The sequence below is a fragment of the Haemaphysalis longicornis genome, unplaced genomic scaffold (assembly GCF_048455015.1).
Source record: "Haemaphysalis longicornis isolate Haplotype H1 unplaced genomic scaffold, Haemaphysalis longicornis Haplotype H1 scaffold_6, whole genome shotgun sequence".
NCBI lineage: Eukaryota > Metazoa > Arthropoda > Arachnida > Ixodida > Ixodidae > Haemaphysalis > Haemaphysalis longicornis.
The window spans coordinates 75,902,610-75,922,039 of record NW_027526407.1 but is presented as its reverse complement, the minus strand read 5'-3'; the positions used below and the strand labels follow the sequence as shown (position 1 = coordinate 75,922,039).

Here is a 19,430-nt window from a genome sequence, read left to right as displayed (position 1 = left end):
TAAAGCGCATTGTCCAAATAACAACGATATAAATTTATACGCACACTTCAAAAACTTAATGTCGATAAAAAAAATGGCCGTGTATCTGCTCCTTTATGCAAATGTCGCCGAAAGACGATAGTCGACTGGCACTCCTGCCATGTAAAGGCCTACCTTCTCTTTCCCGCTCACCTCTCATGTTGTTCCTCTCCCGTCTCTTCCTCCCAAGATAACACGCTAGAGGTTTGCTCAAGTCAATTTAAATTTACCGCGTTCCACTGATCCAAGTCGGGTGTCTCGATAGCAGCGCTGCCGTACGGCGGAGACGCGCGTGAATTGAAGCACCCTACTGCAACGTTTATAGAACCACGTTGCCCTACTCCACGAGCGTTCCAAGCGGAACATGGATCCCATCTAGTGGAACCTTTCGTTACTATTACCGTTTGATTTATTAAATGCCGCCAGGAGCTATAGTAGCGCGGGCAACAGCAGGTGACGGTTTTCTGCCGTTGATGTAGTATTTCATTTGCTATCATAAAAACCAAGCATCCATGAATTTTTTAATAAAAGAACACAGCAAATATCACTTATGTATTGATTTTCTGCCTTATATTTGCGTAATGTCTTGTTCTTGTTCCACAATGTTCACAAGTATGAACACTGACACCGGGTTTAGACGTTTAGATTTGGCTGTGAGTATATAATACTATTGCGCAGCTTTCGTTTCACTTTGGCCGGGTAGCTGAAACAAGTCACAGACAGACGGACAGACCAAATTTCTGCGTTCAATTAGCCCAAGAAAGACTATCGTCTTTAATAATGAGAGTAAGATGAAGCAGTGTAGACTGACTAGCCACTTACTCGCCCAGGCCTCACGAGGCCACAGGTACTTGTGTGACTGGCGGCCGCCAACCAAACCCACCACCAAGAAGCACGACCGTAAACTTGTAGCCATGCCTCTAGTTCCCTTTCCCCGTACCACTTGAATGCCAACATGGAGATAAGACATTGATAACTCTGTTTTGGTATTTCCCCTGCAATGTCCCTGCTGACGTTGTGTAGAACAAAATGTGAATGTTTTCCAATATTTCACCACTTTTTTTTTTTTATTTTTTCATGAGAGCAGCCTTACTGGCCGAAATGGAGTTTACTGAGTTACCAAAGGCTACTTATGTCAATCAAACAAGGACATATATTTGTCTTTGTTGCTTGTTTAAGATATCTCGGAGTTATAGCGTGGGAACGCCCTCTACGCTAACAATGGCAAAATGCGCCTCAATACCCTCAGATTGGCTGATGATGACGTTGTCTTGCTAAGTAAATAAGGGAACGAATTGCAAAGCATGCTTACCGCACTGTACAAGCACAGCAGAACCGTGGGCCTGAAAATTAATATGCAGAAAACTAAAGTAATGGTCGATAACCTCGGGACAGCACAGCGGTTTGAGATATGTGGCGAGGCGGTGGAAGTGGTAGGCGAATGTATCTGCTTAGGCCAAGTAGTGACCCCGGATCCAAACCATGAGGCAGAGATAATTAGAAGGATAAGAATGGGGTGGAGTGCATACGGCAAGCATTCTCAGATAATGAATGGCAGTCTACCGTTGTCCCTAAAGAAGAAAGTGTATGACAGCTGTATCTTACCAGTACTCACCTACGGGGCAGAAACTTGGAGGCTCACTAAAAGGGCTCAACTTAAATTGAAGACGACTCAGCGAGCAGTGGAACGGAAGATGATAGGTGTAACATTAAGGGACAAGAAGAGAGCGGAGTGGGTCAGGAAACAAACGCGTGTTAAGGACATCTTAGTAGAAATTAAGAAGAAGAAATGGACGTGGGCAGGGCATGTAATGCCAAGGCAACATAACCGTTGGTCATTAAGGGTAACAGAGTGGATCCCCAGAGAAGGCAAGCTTGACAGGGTGCGGCAGAAAGTTAGATGGGCAGATGAGATTAAGAAATTTGCGGGGATAAATGTTAGCACCGGGCCGGGGCATTTGAAGATGAGGCCTTGGCCCTGCAGTGGGCGCAGATATGATTATGATGATGATGATGGTGGTGATGATGATTGTGGTGTGGTGGTGATTATTATTATTATTATGGTTGTGATGATTATGATGATGATGATACTCTTCCTGCTTTTATGCAGTTGCCTGGAATTGCAACCATTGGATCTGTGGTCTCAAGACAACGTGAGTACCCCGAGACCTCGCCACAATGTTGTGTAGCCAATTACAGAGTCATAATGTGTTTCTGTCGTCAGAACGCCGCAAGTTTAAACGAGATTGGTGGCGATTTTTTAATTTTACGCTGAATTGCGTACAGAACAGTCATAAAGTCATCACAACGCTTCAAACACTTAAGCAAGTGCAGGTCTGTTGCTTCTACCTGTTATTTTTTTCTTTTTAACGTGGGCTGGCAGCGGATTCTCACATGTAAGTAGTGAGGCAGTCGTAGCCGTTCTCAATAGTGGTGTTATGCTATGTCACCAAGGAGGTCAAAGGTAGATCATATTGGTAGCTCACTCAGTTGTTAAGGGGACAGTCATTAAATTCAATTCCACAACAAGCGAGCGTATACAAAGGAAGTCCGAAAACCTTTAGCAAACTGTGGACTTCTTTTTTGTTGTTGTTGAAGCGTGAAACCGAACATGCCCATCAAGGATGGGATACATGAAGGCGTTCTCAGCTGATTTTATACGTGGAATGGGGCAAAGCGCGCTCCGTTCTTGTTTTTCTGTATCATCATCACCATCGTCATCTCACTGGGGGAGCATAGAGGCTAAGGCTGCCTGATTCTGGGAACAAATTGAATTGTTCGATTCTTAGCATCACGCGAATCAGTTCAGACTGAACCAAACGAAGCAACAGCCCTGCATTGGTGTTTAAGCAAACATTGTATAAACCGACATGCCATAAGCACCTTTAAGTATTCCAATTATATATCTCAACTATGAATGTAGCTTATATCCTATGCGCTCTCTCTTCCAAATGAAAAACCCCCAGCTGCGCACCTGCTTTAGCGCGCTGTTGCTCAGATCTCTTCGTAACCTTGGAAAGATCAGGTACAGAACTCAGTTTGCGATGAAAATCCCGCTGCCATTGTGAAGGATTAACGTTTCAGAATGAACACCAGATGCACTGGGTTCAGCAATAATTTAAATGTAAAAATCGTGGCTTGGAGCACGGCAAGAGTTGGAAAGCTCGAAGGCGTTCCTTGTCCTTTCTATTCCGGCCATGCCTTCACAGGTCATTCAAAACGAAGATAGACACCAGATGTCTAACTGCTGATTTGGCCCTGTGAATGGTATATGCTTCGTTCAGCCATAAAGTACTTGCATGTATCAGCTGTGTTTACCCGTGTATGCGCACCATGTACAGCCTCCCAAATCTTTAATAATATAGCGTGAGCGACGACCGACCGGCATGTCAGCGCCGCACGGTGTTCAGCAGCGAAATAGACGAGAGTACGCGCAGGCGCATAGGGCCGAGTGTCGTCTGCTACGACACTGTCACTGTACGAGTGTCCTCTGCTACGACCCTGTCACTGTAAGAGTGTCGTCTGCTACGACACTGTCACTGTACGAGTGTCGTCTGCTACGACACTGTCACTGTACGAGTGTCGTCTGCTACGACCCTGTCACTGTACGAGTTTCCTCTGCTACGACCCTGTCACTGTACGAGTGTCGTCTGCTACGACACTGTCACTGTACGAGTGTCGTCTGCTACGACACTGTCACTGTATACGAGTGTCGTCTGCTACGACACTGTCACTGTACGAGTGTCGTCTGCTACGACACTGTCACTGTAAGAGTGTCGTCTGCTACGACACTGTCACTGTATACGACTGTCGTCTGCTACGACACTGTCACTGTACGAGTGTCGTCTGCTACGACACTGTCACTGTGAGAGTGTCGTCTGCTACGACACTGTCACTGTATACGAGTGTCGTCTGCTACGACACTGTCACTGTACGAGTGTCGTCTGCTACTCTGTTTCCTTGAGAGTGGCACACCCCTGGCACTGCATCTGAATCACTTTGTGCCCCACGCTGCTTAGTTACCTTTGGCGGTAGCGAAACGGCCATGCAGGATAAGAAAAACAGGGGGTGTGTTGCCCTGAGAAGAACAGCGGAGCAGACGGCGCTCCCACAACAGATATTTCCATGCGCGTGCGCGTACCCTCACCTATTTCGCCAGTGAACATCGTGATAAGGCGCTGACATGCCGATCGGTCGTAGCTCCCGCTATATTATTAAAAATTTGGGAGGCTGTGCACGCACACTTTTTTTTAGGTGCGGAGTACCTTAGGACCGCACAATGTCCGTCCGCGTCCGTGCGCATAGCATTTACAATCGCAAAAAAAATCACACAAGCACTGGCAGGATTCGAGCCTGTGTCCGGTAGACAAGACACAGTTAGTGTCAGTCGTCTTACCCATTGGACTAAGGCCGAGAGCCAAACGGCTTACTCCCTCGCCTACAACGGTGCGGAGTACCTTAGGACCTCCCAATGTCCGTCTGCGTCCATCCGTGCGCACACCACCATCAAGCGAAAATCAAGCGAAATTCGATTTGAGCCGTGAGTTGCAGTTTCATTTAGGGAATAATCAAGGTACGTGTACCTTAGGACCTCCCAATGTCCGTCTGCGTCCATCCGTGCGCACACCACCATCAAGCGAAAATCAAGCGAAATTCGATTTGAACCGTGAGTTGCAGTTTCATTTAGGGAATAATCAAGGTACGTGCAACTCACGGCTCAAATCGAATGACGGTCGGGGCGCAAATCGGATGTCACTCGGGGCGCAACTTGGACGTCATTTCGAGTCCCCGTACTCCGCACCCTCGCCATCATCCACTGAGTGAAGATGCTGCCATTTTTTTTCTTTTTGTGAAGGACCTTCGTTCTCAAGGCAAGAAGGGCAAGTACCTCCTGGAGAACTTTGCGCGGCCCATGAAGGATCCAATCCTGGTGAACGAGGAGACAGGACGACGGTATCTGGCCCTCGAGTACGCCGGGCATCTCCTCAGCATGGCCTTCCTCGAGATCAGCGCCGACGGCCTCAAGTTCCACACGCCAGAGTGAGCTATACCTTCTTGGACGCGTCCCAGATAACGTGCCATATATGGCTTGTATTCACTGGTGAGGCGCGCATGCAGGCAACCATGTGAGTGCGCCGTGACTGGTTACGTCGAGCTCCGCGGGATGGCGGTACTTGTCCGTGCTAAGCACATTATTTCTGTTGGACGTTCCAAACTCCACCCGATCGAACGCGAATTAATGCTTCGAGTCCACTGTGAGTGCGTTTAATAACATCTCTGTTGACATCACCGTTGATAATCGGGTACAAACGGAGCAGACGACGCGCGCCGGTTTTTTTTTTTTTTTTTTTTTCGGCGTGCGGGCGCAGTGGCACCAGCCGTGCCATGTCCGTGGCCGTTTCCAGTGTTTCCAAGCGACGAAATCGACAGCTAAACTTTTCAATGAATACCACCTATACGCGGTGCGCAGTCTCACTTCCGTGATATAAGAGACTTCGACAGACACAGAAACTGAACTAGGCAGCAGAGGACATATCGTAATTAAACCGCAGTCCGATATTGTGTTTTGTGTATATTTCGAAGTAGTGGACAAGTATACGACCCGCGCCTCCCATCTAGTAACGATTTCAAGGTGCTTCCTACGATTCCCTCTTTTCGATGCATTGATCTCAAAAACCGAGTTCAGTACATTACCCAATACATGCCCTACAGAGCAGTTGTTCGCATGTAAACCATCAGTGGCAATAAAATGTCTGCATCGTCTATAATCTTTAGCAAAAAGCGTGTCCCTTCTGAGTCACCGGCGGCATAAACGGTGTAGTAGGGAGAGGGGGGACAAGGTTGGTCGCATTTTGAGCGAGGGCACTGTCAACGAACGAGGACACAGTCACAGTACACGGCATGCGCGGCGTCACTCTGTTCATGTGTGGTGACCCGTCTGAACACATTTCGCGCTATCATGGGGCAGAATTCTTAGTTTTGTCCGGTTCAGAGTGTCCAGTTCGAGCGAGCCCTGATTAGTACAGTGCAGACGACCCAAATGTGACGTGCAAAAGCACGGCGGGACGTCAGCTTCTGTATAAATGAATTCTTATTTCCCTTTTGCTCCAATAAACGTTTACTACTACTTATTTCCTCTTATGTACATCTATATATACAGATATTTTCGTGTAACGTGGCGGGGCCAAGCAAAAAAGCTGTACTAGACTGCTTGACTAGCCCTTGGCCCCGTAAGGCACAAAGCGAAGACAAAGTGGTCAGCACTTCAGACAAGTAAACGAGACAAAAAAAAAAATCAGCAAAAGACAAAAACGGGCCGCATTACTGCAAAACCAAAAAAAAAATGTTAATCAGTCTGTAGTCAACTTCTCAGCAAACTAGTAATATCTTGTAGATTGGAATACATGGCATCCACGTTATGTTTACACAACCGGTTTAGCAATGAAGGTAGAATAAAAGACTCAATCTGTAGCCATAGTTTGTTCTGCGTCACATTATCACCCATTTGTCAGGCTGTCGTGTAGGATAAGGTAGATTTTGCTCGGTAAGGTTTGCTAATTGAAGAAAACTGTTTTGCTTGTGGGAACGGGAAGCCTTTCTATAGGCTGTGAATAAATAAATTTCGTATAAAGTTAAAATGCTGAATTTATTTAAGGTATTCAAGGCCGATTCCATGTATTCGTCTATTTTAATATTGAAAATTGTTCTCAAGGCTCTTTCTTGTAAAATAAATATTTTTGTTTATTTGTCTGGGTTTTCAAGCCCCAGACAAGTTGACAATAATTTAGATGAGACAAAAAAAGAGAGTGGTAGATTAGTATTTTTACTCCAGTTGGTATTACGAATCTCAGTTTTGATGACGCGCCCACAACGAAAGATAGCTTATTTATCACATAGTTTGCGTGAATGCTCCAATTAAGTGAATTAGAGAAATGTACTCCTAAAATTTTAAAGTCACTCATAACCTGAATATTTTGTGACTTACGGGAAAGGTTACAGTTGTCCGGTCAGAGGCATATCTTCGGTCAGAGGCCTCGCAATCGCAACTACGTCACGATTGACATGTACATAAAATGGACATTTTGACACGGACACAACGCAGAATTGTGCCCCTGGTATCATTACATATTCCAAAAAACGATCACCTCGACTAGCCGACACGACTCGACTAAGCATTCTAGCCGATTATACGTAGAACACCAGGAGCGGTATTTCTCGTGTTTTATCCGTTTTGAGCAAGCCCTGATTGGCTAAAAGCGAACACCCGGATGTGACCCCATGCAAGCACGGCGGAGCTATGAGCCACAGCTTCTCGGAGCAGACGATTTGGAGCAGACGATTTTTCGTCGCCTTGTTGTCGGTTCGCTGGCGGGACAATAAGCGCATAAATCATAGTTTAAAACGTGTTTAGTCGCTTAAAATGTGTTTACAAGAACAGTTGCGCAAAAGTCAAACCAAATCCCGCCTACAACCGGAAGTACGTCACAATAAAACGGACTCAAAACGGACGTTTTCAAAACGGACAAACACGAGAATGCCACCCCAGGAGTACCAAACGTCCTCGCTTGAAAAAAAACACAACGAAATGTACAGAGGAATGCCAAAACGGCCCAAATGACGTCATGCCGCAGTCCGGAGCAGTCCCTGACCGAGGTGACGACGACGGCTATGACGAACCCCATCGTCATCCGCCTGTACGCCACCAACACGGGCCACAAGCCCGCCGAGGTCCGGGCCGTTATCCAGGGCTGCAGCTTCGGCTTCGGATCGGCTAGCACCGACATCGTGCCGCTCACCCCGGGACAGAGGAAACTCATGCTGCTCACTCTGCACGTCGATGGCAGCATGCCGACGGCGGACGTCTGGTGCACCGGTGTGTGTCTCGTTCACGGCAAACAGATGCTGGCACAGCGTGAAGCTTTATTAGTTTCATAAGCCAACTCCCCCGTTTTTAAATGCGAATGCATTTCTTAGCCGCGGGTTGTCTTGCGTCGTTGAGCGGCGTGCGCCTAGCAACAGCTGTGGCACGCGCCTAGCAACCGGAGCAGGTGCGGAGTAGCGGAGGGCAAGGGGAGAGGAGGAGCGCGCTCGGCGTGTAAGGGCGCTCGCATCGCGTAGCTCGGGGCGGAGAGAGAGCTCGCGCGCGGGCTGGCGCGGGTCTCTCTCTCCTCTCCGCGTACCCCTCTCCGCTCGCTGCGCATATAAATGCAGGGAGCGCGCGCCTCGCTCCGTGACTGCTTGCCGACTGGCGCCTTGATAGCGATGGAAGTCGGTGAAGTCGAATCCCTCGCGGCAACGATACCGCAAAGAATTCGGTGCACCCAATGCATTCGCATTTCCGCACGATCCCCTTCGGGGAGGTGGGGGGATTTTTTTGTGCGTGTGCGCGCAGACCGAAAAAAATCCGCCATGCCCCTCCTCACTTCGGTTTACCCTCACACACCGACCACCTGTTCGCCTCCAGCGCTTTATATTTTGGTATCATCATCGTCATCATCAGCCTGGTTGTGTCCACTGCAGGACGAAAGCATCTCCCAAAGATCTCCATCCAAGCCCATCGAGTGCTAGCTGGGTCCATGCTTACCCCCTAAATTTTCGTACCTCATCTCTCCATCGAGACCTCGATCGGCCCGTATTGATTTTTGGTCTATTGGCATTTTGGCAGCCACTCTGTTGTCCCTCATACGCATTACGTGACCCACCCACGCCACTTTCCTTCGCTTAATATGAACTAGAATGTCCTCCGCCTTAGTCTGTTCCCCAATCCCTGCGGCTGTTTTATGGGGTAACCCTCCGGGTTACCCCATAAATTACCCCATGGTCAGCGTGACCCCATCTTATGGGGTAACCCATAAAATGGGGTCACGCTTACCATATAAAATGGCGTATATTGCCTCTGCAAAAAGGTCTTCTAAGCAATGCATTTGTGTTTAGAAGTGAAGCCGACTTTAAGAACATCGCTGTAAGCTTGGGCTTTTAAAGGGTCCATGAAGAGAAAATACAACTTTGTTTAACTTTAAAGAGTTAGACTTTAGTACCTCATTCAGCTTCATTCCGTCCACGAAAGACGTTTTTAAACCGATGAAAACGCAAGAAATACTTAAGGACTCTCAAATTTCGCGCCACAGTGACGTGTTATCGGCGATGGTGACGTCATTTGGGCCAGCACTAAAAGCATAATTTTCAGTGGGTTAGGTGCACGTTAGCATCTAAGTGATTCGATAAAACGGAACTATCGGCCCCACTACAATCGTCCAGTCATGTATCCTGGCGATTGATTAGTTCGACCGCCGTCAATCGCCAAAAACAAGATTCTGTGACGTCATGGAAAAGTTGCCGAAAACTGGCTAGCGAGTCGCCGCAGCTCCACGCGTTTTCTTTAATATCTCCGTTATTTTTGGAAGTTCGCGATGAAATCGGTATCATTTTTATCAGGACAAAGCAGCCTTTCTAGTGAACCAAACCTGTATTTTGTCTTCATGGCTCCTTTGAGCTGGCTTTCCCACATCATGTGTTGCACAGTGAAGCCTACTCATAAAGAAAATTGCAGGCGGTAATGGGTGCGAACGCAGCGGAACGAGACCACCGACGACGATCGGGCCGCGGAAGCCAAGCGTAAGTGCGATGCCCGTCCGTACCCCGAATGCAGTGTGGCGCAAGACGCAAGACATCGTTACAATCCGATAAACGCTTCCCAGGCGCGACGACGCGGTTGTTTGAGCGGGAGTATGTGGCCAACTAATAACCCACAAACGGATCCGCTGGACATCCACCTTCTCAGAGTAGAATGGCATTGAATTTTTAGCGCTGTTGTTTGAACAGCAGATCAGGTTAAGTTTTTAGTTCCACCTTATAGCCTTGCCAGAATAAAAAAAAAATTCACGCATCTCCACAAAGTGAATCATGGCGAGTGGGCGAAGCACTGGGGATCGTTCTTACCGTAAATCACCCGTGGCATTGCCCACCCGCGCATGTAAATGGGTGACAACGCGTGTGTATAGTATATACAATTCCAATGCAATCCAATCCGACACAATTCAATTTAATCCAATCCAATCCATTTCAATCCAATACAATCCAATGCTCCTCGCGCATGCGCAACACTGTGTACCCGGACGCCAAGCCCCGGACGGAGCGAGGTCCTAAGGTGCTTCGCCCTTAAAATACCAAGAAAGAATACCGAGCGTACGTGAGCGCGCACCTCGTGAGATTCTCCCTGCGTCAGCCAGCTCGACCTTCGAGAACCCTCTTCCCAGCGCTCGTGACGTGATCTCGCGCGTGCTCTTCTACTCGCCAGTTCATGTGCGTTCGCGCCTGAAGTGGGGAGCACTGACGCAGAGTTGGCGAAGCCGGTTGCCGCGGGTTCTAGCGCGTGCTAACGCGGTCCACTTTGGAAGGGATGTGACAGGCTGCGGACAAAGCGACCCGGGTTTGCAAGTCGTGGAGAACTTTCAGCGATAAGTTCGAAAATCTATGTGAGGTGCAGCAGCCCGGTCTCCGACGAAGGGAGAGGGGCCGCAAGCTCTGCTGTTTCTCCAGCCTTGCGCCAGCAGTGCAAGCTGCGCCATTTTTTAAAAGTAGAATATAAAGAGGGACAAAACAGAAACTGTCGCCCCTCATCTCCTTATCTCCTTCCCCTTATATCATTCGTCGCCCCTTATCTGCTTCGGCTACAACGAACTTCCAGTTCGCGGTCATCCGACAGCGTCATACGTCGTATATATACAGCATACATAGTCTACATGTGACGTCACCACAGCCCTTTCTGGAGTACAGCTGTCAGTCAGTTTTCGGAGCGTTCCTCGAGATAACAGCGACAGATAAGTTCACAGTCTTCCACCGTGCAACCAGTGCTCCAAGATAACCGCTACAGTGACGTCAGTGCAGGCTATATATATATATATATATATATATATATATATATATATATATATATATATATATATATATATTGACAAGAGTCCATGGACAGGAGAGTATTCTCTCCGGTCCACCCTTGTTGCGTCCACCTTGTTGGGTCCACCCCTGTTGCATATACGCAATACGCAACAAGGTTGGGCAACTTCGGCCCAATAAAATGGGCGCAGCAACAACAAGGGTGGTTCCAAAGGTGGACGCAACAAGGGTGGACCGGAAAGTACACTCTTCTGTCCACCTTTGTAACAGCAACAAGTGTGGGCCTAGGAGCGGACGCAACAATAACGAGGGTGGACCGAGGTGGTCCACCCTTGTCGTTCGTAAAAACAACAGCGCACAAACTAGACATGGAGTAAAGTGGCAAAGCTGCCAACCGGTACCACCTAAGTACAACCGGTAACAAACTAGACAGGATGAGAACCAAAAAAAAAGACACAACAAGCTGTTGTTTTTATAGTGAATAGTGTCCAACTGGCCCAACTTCCACTTTTGTTGTCGCGACCACCCCTGGGTCGCCCCTCCTCGTTGTCGCGTCCACCCGTTAGGTCGCGTCCACCCAGCTGTTGTTGCGCATACACAACAACACTACCGTGAACGTTAGCGTGCTCATTTGCGAAAGGGCAGAGAGCATGACCATGAAAACGACGTTAACGTTGCTGCTATGAAAAACCAACAGTTACCGTGCGTGCCCGGCGGTGCGTGAGCGCGAAGCCGATACGCGCAGGCAAATCCTCCGTGAATGTATCCGGGACAACGGTGCCACGAAGCAGTTGAACCAACGTACTCGCGAACATGCGCTCGGATTGACGTGCTTTGTGCGTGAACGTTAGTGAACGCGGAATTAAAAATAATTCCGTCCAAATATCCACAGCTGCGCTGGCTATTCGGATCCCGTCGTGTTCGCGTCGCGCAACTTTTGTTTAACGATGTACACCGGACACAGCTACTTGCGTTGTGACATGCCCCTTTATTTACGGCGGCCCCGTCTCACTTGAAACGTATTTAGTCAAAAGTTTTCCCCCGAACCAAAACACGCCGTCAATTGCAAACGTCAAACCATAACTCTAGAGAGTTGCGTCTCGACTAGTCGTCATTAGCATGCGCTGAAAAGGCGAGGTTAGGTCACAAAATTTTGGGGAGCGTCACCTTCACAAAAATGGAAAGGTAGCCTCTTCACGCAAGGGCTCCAAGAAAAAGGGTATCAGGGGGGTCAGGGGTGTCAAAGAGAGCCAATAAAGGGCTGAGCGCACCCCCCCCCCCCCCCCGTCCCTTCCCTGGTCTTGGCCCAACTTGACAGGTCATGGCTCTATATAAAGCCAAATAAAAAACTGGCTGCAGTGGTTCAAAGTGCGAGGCTCAATACGAATGGATCAGTTTGCCAGAACGTACGGCCCGTCTACCAAAGGCTAATCGTTTTTGAATTTCCAATTCCCCTTGTTTCTTTTGTTCTTGTAACTTTTTTTACTGACACATTACAGTCGCAAGAGTTTTGCTGTCCCTGTAAGAAGTAAGTTGCGCTTGTTATGATCACAGAGATGGACACAGAAATAAAACGTACACTTTCACGAGATGACGGCGCAATCGCGGTCAGCCTCCAACCCCCGAAACCTCTGTCTTCACGTTAAAAAATCCTTTTTTTTATCGCTTTATTCCATCTGCCAGAGTCAGTTCAGGACAGGTGCGGTACAACAGGGGCTGAATTCTGAGTTGTGTACGCTTGGAAATGTCCGTTTCGCGTCTGTTTCAAGACTCTCGGGAAGCGTTTAACCTGCACCACTGCGCAAAACCCAGCCCCGCCTTGCTTGTGTTGCGCCACACCGACGTCGTCTGCTCCCAGACAATCAGAGATCGTTCGAAGTAATGGAGCATGCTCGAAGTGAACACATTGAAACTTGCATGAAATGGACAAAACCCGGAATTCCGCCCCAAGTTGTCTGTCCTCTATTCGAGGGCTGCGATGGTGACGCTGTTCGTCTGGCAACTCTGACCCTGCAGTGACGCTGGAAAGCGAAAGCCACCGTTTCATCACGTCGAGGAGCGTCCTCATCCGCCCCAAAGGTCGCTGCATGTGCTACCTCCACTGTCAGTGTACGGTAAGCAATATGCTCCCTCCGCTATGCCAGCTCATTGCAGGTCAGCACAAGAAAATTTCCGTGGTAGTCTCGCGACCACCGCGACGTATATTAAAGGACCCTGCAACACTTTTTAACGGCGATACTGCTAAACCTAACGGTTCGGCCGGCGAACGTGCGCAGGGAAACCTTGCCCAGCGATGAACTCATCGCGCGCGCCGGCACCGCTTCACCGTAGCTTTGCCTCGCCGAGCTCGGGCGGGACTCGTGTCGCCACCTATCGGAGGCGCGATACAAGTTGTACAAGCATAGCTTTGGAAACGCGTCGCGGGATTAATCAACTTCTTAATTACAGTAGACTCTCGATAAACGAAACTTCAAGCTTGAGGACCGTAAAAATTAGTTCCGTTTAACAGGAGTTCCGTTTACTGGGAAAGATGTTCTAAGGTGCAAATTTATGTGCGTACACACTTCTAAGGGCATTTCATGGAACTCTAACAACTAGAAAGTGACTGTAGCTGATAGTTTTCAGAAAGCAAGAAAATTACAAGAAGCGTAGGCACAGCATTCACAAAGTTGATTTGGCAACAATGAGTCGCTGTGCACTACAAAATGCGTCAATTATTTTTGTTTGAGTCCTTGCAACTGCATCTTCACGGAGGCTAGAGGCCTCAACTTCGCGAGTGCTTACGAGCCACCGAATTTAGAAGACGGTAACGTGGTAATGAAGGACGAATAGCACAACGATGGCACGAACTAGACGACAGGAGGTGAGCCCTGTAGCATCGGCGTCTAGAATCGAGACCGAACGACTGGAACAAGAACTGCGATGTTGCATTCGTTGCGCTAACACAGCTAACCATTTACGAGACGGGGCTTAGAGGCCAACAAGGCTAAAAAAGCATGGAGGAAGAAAAAAAAACAAGAACGAAACAGCCGGAACCGTAAAAAGCTGATTCTCATGCCAGTGGATTTCACAAGAAGTTCCATTTCTGGTTCCGTTTACACGGTGATGCGGAAATTTTAGTTCCGATTACCGAGATTTTTTACGTTATCTGAATACAAAACCAACCAAATTCCAGGCAACTGTTCCGTTTAAGCGGCAATTTTTCCGTTTATCGAGATTGTACTGTATTGGCCTCGAGGACATACCGTGGCGCCACCTACGAGTGACGTCACTTGTAGGACGCCGAATAGTGTTGTCGCCTGCTACAACACATTTCCCGTGCGTATGCGGAAGCGTGTTTTTTGTTGTGGCCACCGTTTCGCCCGCTCCTTGTGGATTTGATGCAAATTACCAAAAAAGTTGTCTGTAAACCAAATAATTCGGGCAAGCAATCAGCGACTCGCTTGTTCCCGGCGACACCGCCGCGTTTAGGTAGTTGCTACCATCGCGACCCACAGCTCTTACATACGCAGCCAGCTAACGCCAAGGACGATGCAACTGATGCCGAGAAAAGTACACTGTAAATTCATTATGAAATACTTGTGACGGGACATGCGTGTGCAAGCAAACACCTTGTAACAGCGACGGAAACGCGTCGCTCACTTATGATCTCACCGCGCGAACTGCTCGTATTGCCTGGTAAATGAATGACGCGAGAACGGTGATCAGATTGCTTCGCCGCACATGCTTAAAAGTATTGTTATGGTCTGCAGTTTGGCCTAATCAGTGCCTATTTCCCCTACGATAGTCATGCGCGGATTTGATTAACGATCACTGCCGTAGCCTGTACTCTGCACGGCTGATGTTTACTTTTCGCGATTTGTCCGCAATGTATGAACGGTATGAACGCGAGTTTTTAACGCCTTCGAGCGGGTTCGGACAAGGCTATATTTAGTTTTCATTAGGTGCTCGGCGTGGTAATTTATAATTGCAGCGTGTTTTGTATGTTTACAGTAAGCCGGCATTTCTCAAGCATCAATATCGAAACTCACGACTTCTCACAGAAGGCGAGGCTGCGTACGAGGCGAAACACGTCGTTAATGATTTCGGGTAATGGGGATATTTAGAATAGGAGAACCGAGCGTTGGGGGCCCCCAAGAAGTTAGAGGAACCCAAACGCAGCACGCGCGTGCGCGACGGGAGGGCCTTCGCCAACAGCTCACAGCCGGCTTCGGATGCACGTAATGGGATGTTGGGAACTTTAGGCTTGGCGTCGCAGCAGATATTTCATCGCCGTTAGAGTTGCGAGTGACAGTCCGTAACAGAACGTTTCACCGCGCTGGGAACTCTGTAAGTGCGGTGATTTCCGTTGAAGCGATCGACGATCAAGATCACACACGGCCTCGGTCGATTCTTGCGCGCAAGCATAGCCATCCTTCGGCCGCTCGCCGCACCGTGCGTGAACGGGCCGGCGCTGCCGGGACCGACCTCCGCGGCCGGTCGGCGTAAATCGCGGCAGATGTTTGAGCATCGCTTTGAAAACCACAGCTGATGACACTACCTATCAGAATTTTTCATTACACTAACATCCACTTTCACCAATCTGGAACTTCTTTTCCACAACTTGTGTGATTTTAAAAAAGCGGCGACAAGTTGTTGCTGCCGCGACCTGCGTCGGTTCGAGCCGCACCGTCGGCTGTGCGGGCAGGCACGGCGATTGCGTGTGCTTCTGCGAGCAGTCAACGCTTCACGATTTCCTGCTTTATACATTTCTTGCAAACAAGAGAAATCTAGAAACTTCACTCGGCGATCGTCGTAGTCCACATTGTTGATCGGGGGGAAAAGCCGCTGCTTACGCTTCGGTCGCATGCGTAATACACCACCACGCTCATGGTGTTTGCGGATAATCTATCCACAGTTGATACGCTTGAGGCACTGAGAATTAACTTCAAACGAAGGAAATTAACACGAAAATACTTTTAGAGCGCGCGCTTCCTAAGCGAAGCGTCACGCGCTGCAAGCCAACTACGCAGCAAGATAGGAACGGTGATCCCGGTGATCCTACAAGTGACGTCAAAACGATCGCAGCGCCGGCCTCTCCAGTGGTGGGCCTCGCGGCCACAGCGTCACAAGCGCCGGACTACACAACTCGAACGGTGGCCACCGAACGAGTTCAAAAATTTTGAGCAAACGCTCGCACCGCTGCGCCCTCCGCTATTTGTGGAGCTTCACCGCAAAGCCGGTGGGCACCCGTACATTGTAAATACTTTAAAGGGACCTTTCAGACAAAATACAATTTTGTTTTAGAAAGATTTGGTGTTTTATAGTGCCCTCCGCGCTTGTCCGGCAGCAAACGCTGCTTTATTCACTGAGAAATTAATCAACTTAAGTTAAAATTTTGATGTTCCCGCCAAATCGTGTGTTTCGTGCCGTCTGCGATGACGTAACCAGGACAGGCCTTCAAGCGAACGTTAGTCCACTGTCTGGTCTGCAGCGGACTGCGGAACGCCTTGTTTACCGTCAGCCCTCCTAGATGGCGGCACCATACTGCGCGAGACCGCGGTCCGCCTTTACTTTGTTTCTGACCGTATTTGCACCTGGCTTGTTTTTGTTACGGAGGCAACAACCGTTACTTGAAACATAGGGCATGCTCGACAAACAGGGTGACGTAAGACAATGCCGCTTACGCCAATCGGCCAGTGTCGAGTGAGACAACCCCAAAGCGGTTGACTGCTTTGCAGCTATAACAACTTAAAGGAGCCATGAAGAGAAAATGCAAGTTGGTTTTATTCGAAAGATTTCGTGTTTTATAGTGCCCCCAGCGCTTGTCCGGATACAAACGGTGCTTTATTCACTGAGAAATTAATCAATTCAGGTTAAAATTTTGATTTTCCCGCTCAATCGTGCGTTTTCGTGGTCCCAAGTGACATCACTGAAACCGACCGCTCTGCAGCCTAGAGTACCTTCATTCACGCATCCGCCGTACAGGGTAGAGACACGTACACGCTGGCGCCGCCATTTTCGGTTGCTCGCTCGCCGCCGAAGCAAGTCATTGTGTCAAAACCGCGCTAAAATTATCGCCGCAACGCGGTTTACTGAAGAAGTTGGAATCATATTGTCTGTTTCGCGTTGCTAGGTCTCGTGGGAAACGAAAAGAATAACGCGTTGAGCCCGTTGGCCCAATTGCGGCGGCACGGGACCGTTCAAAGGTTGTCTCCACCCTGTACAGCGGTGTTGGTTTGTTCCCGCGTTTCTTTACGTTCCGTAACCTAGATGGCGCCACCATACCGTGGCAAGCGTTTGGTTTGTTTTTGCCCGCATTTAAACCTGGCTTGTTTTTGTTCTGGGAGAAAATATTCGTTCCCTGAAACAGTGCTCGCTCGACAAATGGGGTCACGTAAGACACCGTTGCTTGCGTCAATCGGCCAGTGTCGTCTGAGACAACCCCAAGCCCCGTAGTGCTGTGCAGCGAAACCAAGCATGCTGTGCGCAGTACGAACAGCAGAACGCATCAGTACTTCTATGTTTACATGTGCTTTCGTAACTTCCACTGTTTGTCCCATCATTCTTATTGCTTTGTAAAGAATGTGCCCTAAATTTAAGCGCAAATCGCTCGTTCGTCTAGTTTGTAAGTTCTACCTAATTTGCGTCTGCTTCTGCCAGCCTCCGCCAATCGCAGAGCTTAGCTCATGTGACGACATAGGTTCTGTTGCGGGAAATGAGCTGGTGGGTCGCGTGACCATTCCCGTTTTTCCTAATTATGTAGCTTATTTGAGCGAAGTTTACGCTAAAAGTGGTGTCAGTATGATTCTAACGAGACAATCTTTTGAATGAACCAAACTTGTGTTTTCTCTTCATGGCTCCTTTAAGCACGGTGAGCGCAGCACCAACCGCAGTACGCACTGGTACTTCTACGTTTGCGTGTGCGTTCGTAATTTACGTTGTTTACCCCACCATTCTTACAGCTATAAAATGAAAATGCATCACATTTAAGCGAAAACAGCTCATTTTGAAAGCCTACCTAACTGGCGTTTGCTTTTGCCGGCCTCAGCCAAATCGCCCAGCTGTGCATATCACGTCATAGGTTCTAGTGCGAAAAATGATCTAAAGGGGGCACAAAGGGAAAATAAGGCCGCCTTCGATTTGAAAGAACTGGCCTTTGGTAGCTCACTCTGGAACCATACTGCAAGCGAAAAAAAGTGACAGGGACCAAGGAAGAAGCCTCTAGCGATTGTCTAGTGGTTGTCTGTTGATTGTCTAGTGATTATCTAGTCTAGTGACTGTCTGTTAAAGTCTAGCGATTGCCCTTTCTGTTTCTTTCTTAGTCCCTGTCTGTTTTTTCGCTGGCAATATGGTTCAAAGTCAACACAAAGTAGCCCAACTTTCAGCCTTAACTGTAACTCACTCCGCCCTACTCCAGCCGTGAAAGACGTTTTATTGGCCAAGAAAACACAAGAAATATTAAAAAGAACATTCAAATTTCGCGCTGCCGTGACGTAATAGGGGCACGAGTGATGTAATATGGGCAAGCCCAAAAACGTAGTATAGTTATCAATGTGTTAACGGCACAGTGGAACTTGAGGGATACAATCAAACAGAACTTGAGGAGCCATTACAATTGACCAGTCATGTTTCTTGACGGTGGCCAATCAGACAAACGAGATTCTACGACGTCATAGAGAAGTCGCCAGAAATTGGCTGGGGAGTCGCCACTCTTCATACGTTTTCTTCAATATCTCGATTATTTTTTGAAGTTTGCGATAAAATTGGTGTCATTCTTACCGGGAGAAACCAGTGTTTTTAATAAACCAAACTTGTAATTTGTCTTCGCGCGTACACCTAAGTGTCGACACTTGTTTTGCAGAGAACCGGCTAGTGCGCCTTTCGTCGGGATCTTTTGAGTCCTTTTTATAGAAAAAGACAGTGAAGCAATAAATGGCTGCGTATCTGCTCCTTTCGTTGCAAATGTCGACGAAAGACGATAGTCGGCTGGCGCCCTTGCCAAGTAAATGTCTCCCTTCTTTTCCCCACTCACCTCTCATGCTGTTCCTCTCCCGTCTCGTTCCTCCCAGGGTAAACACTACAGGTTTGGTCAAGTCAATTTAAATTTACCGCGTTCCACAGCCCGAAGTCGGCTGCCTTGACGCCAGCGCTGCCGTACGGCGGAGACGCGCGTGAATCTAGGCACCCTACTACAACGTTGATAGAACCACGTTGCCCTACTCCACCGGTGTTCCAAGCGGAACGTGGAACCTATCTAGTGGAACATTTCGTTGCTATTGCCGTTTGATTTCTTAAACGCCGCCATGAGCTATAGTAGGGCGGGAAACTGCACGCGGCGGTTTTCTGCAGTTGATGAAGTATTTCATTTGCTATAGCAAAAACAAAGCTTCCATGAATTTTTCAATAAAGGAGCACTGCAAATATCACTTATGTATTGATTTTCTGCCTCACATTTGGGTAATGTCTTATTCTTGTTCAACGATGTTGACAAGTATGAACGTTAACACCGGACTTAGACGTTTAGATTTCGCTGT

General features: G+C 48.3%; 1 protein-coding gene across 1 annotated transcript in view; it reads left to right on the top strand.

The window, feature by feature from the left end:
- LOC144143086 (hapless 2-like) overlaps window positions 1-19,430 on the top strand; it is a 53,333-nt gene that overhangs the window by 14,444 nt on the left and 19,459 nt on the right. The window contains exons 9-12 of the mRNA XM_077674903.1: window positions 2,129-2,171; window positions 4,874-5,058; window positions 7,650-7,891; window positions 12,931-13,028. Coding sequence (XP_077531029.1) covers window positions 2,129-2,171; window positions 4,874-5,058; window positions 7,650-7,891; window positions 12,931-13,028 — 568 coding nt within the window. The remainder of the gene's footprint in view (window positions 1-2,128; window positions 2,172-4,873; window positions 5,059-7,649; window positions 7,892-12,930; window positions 13,029-19,430) is intronic.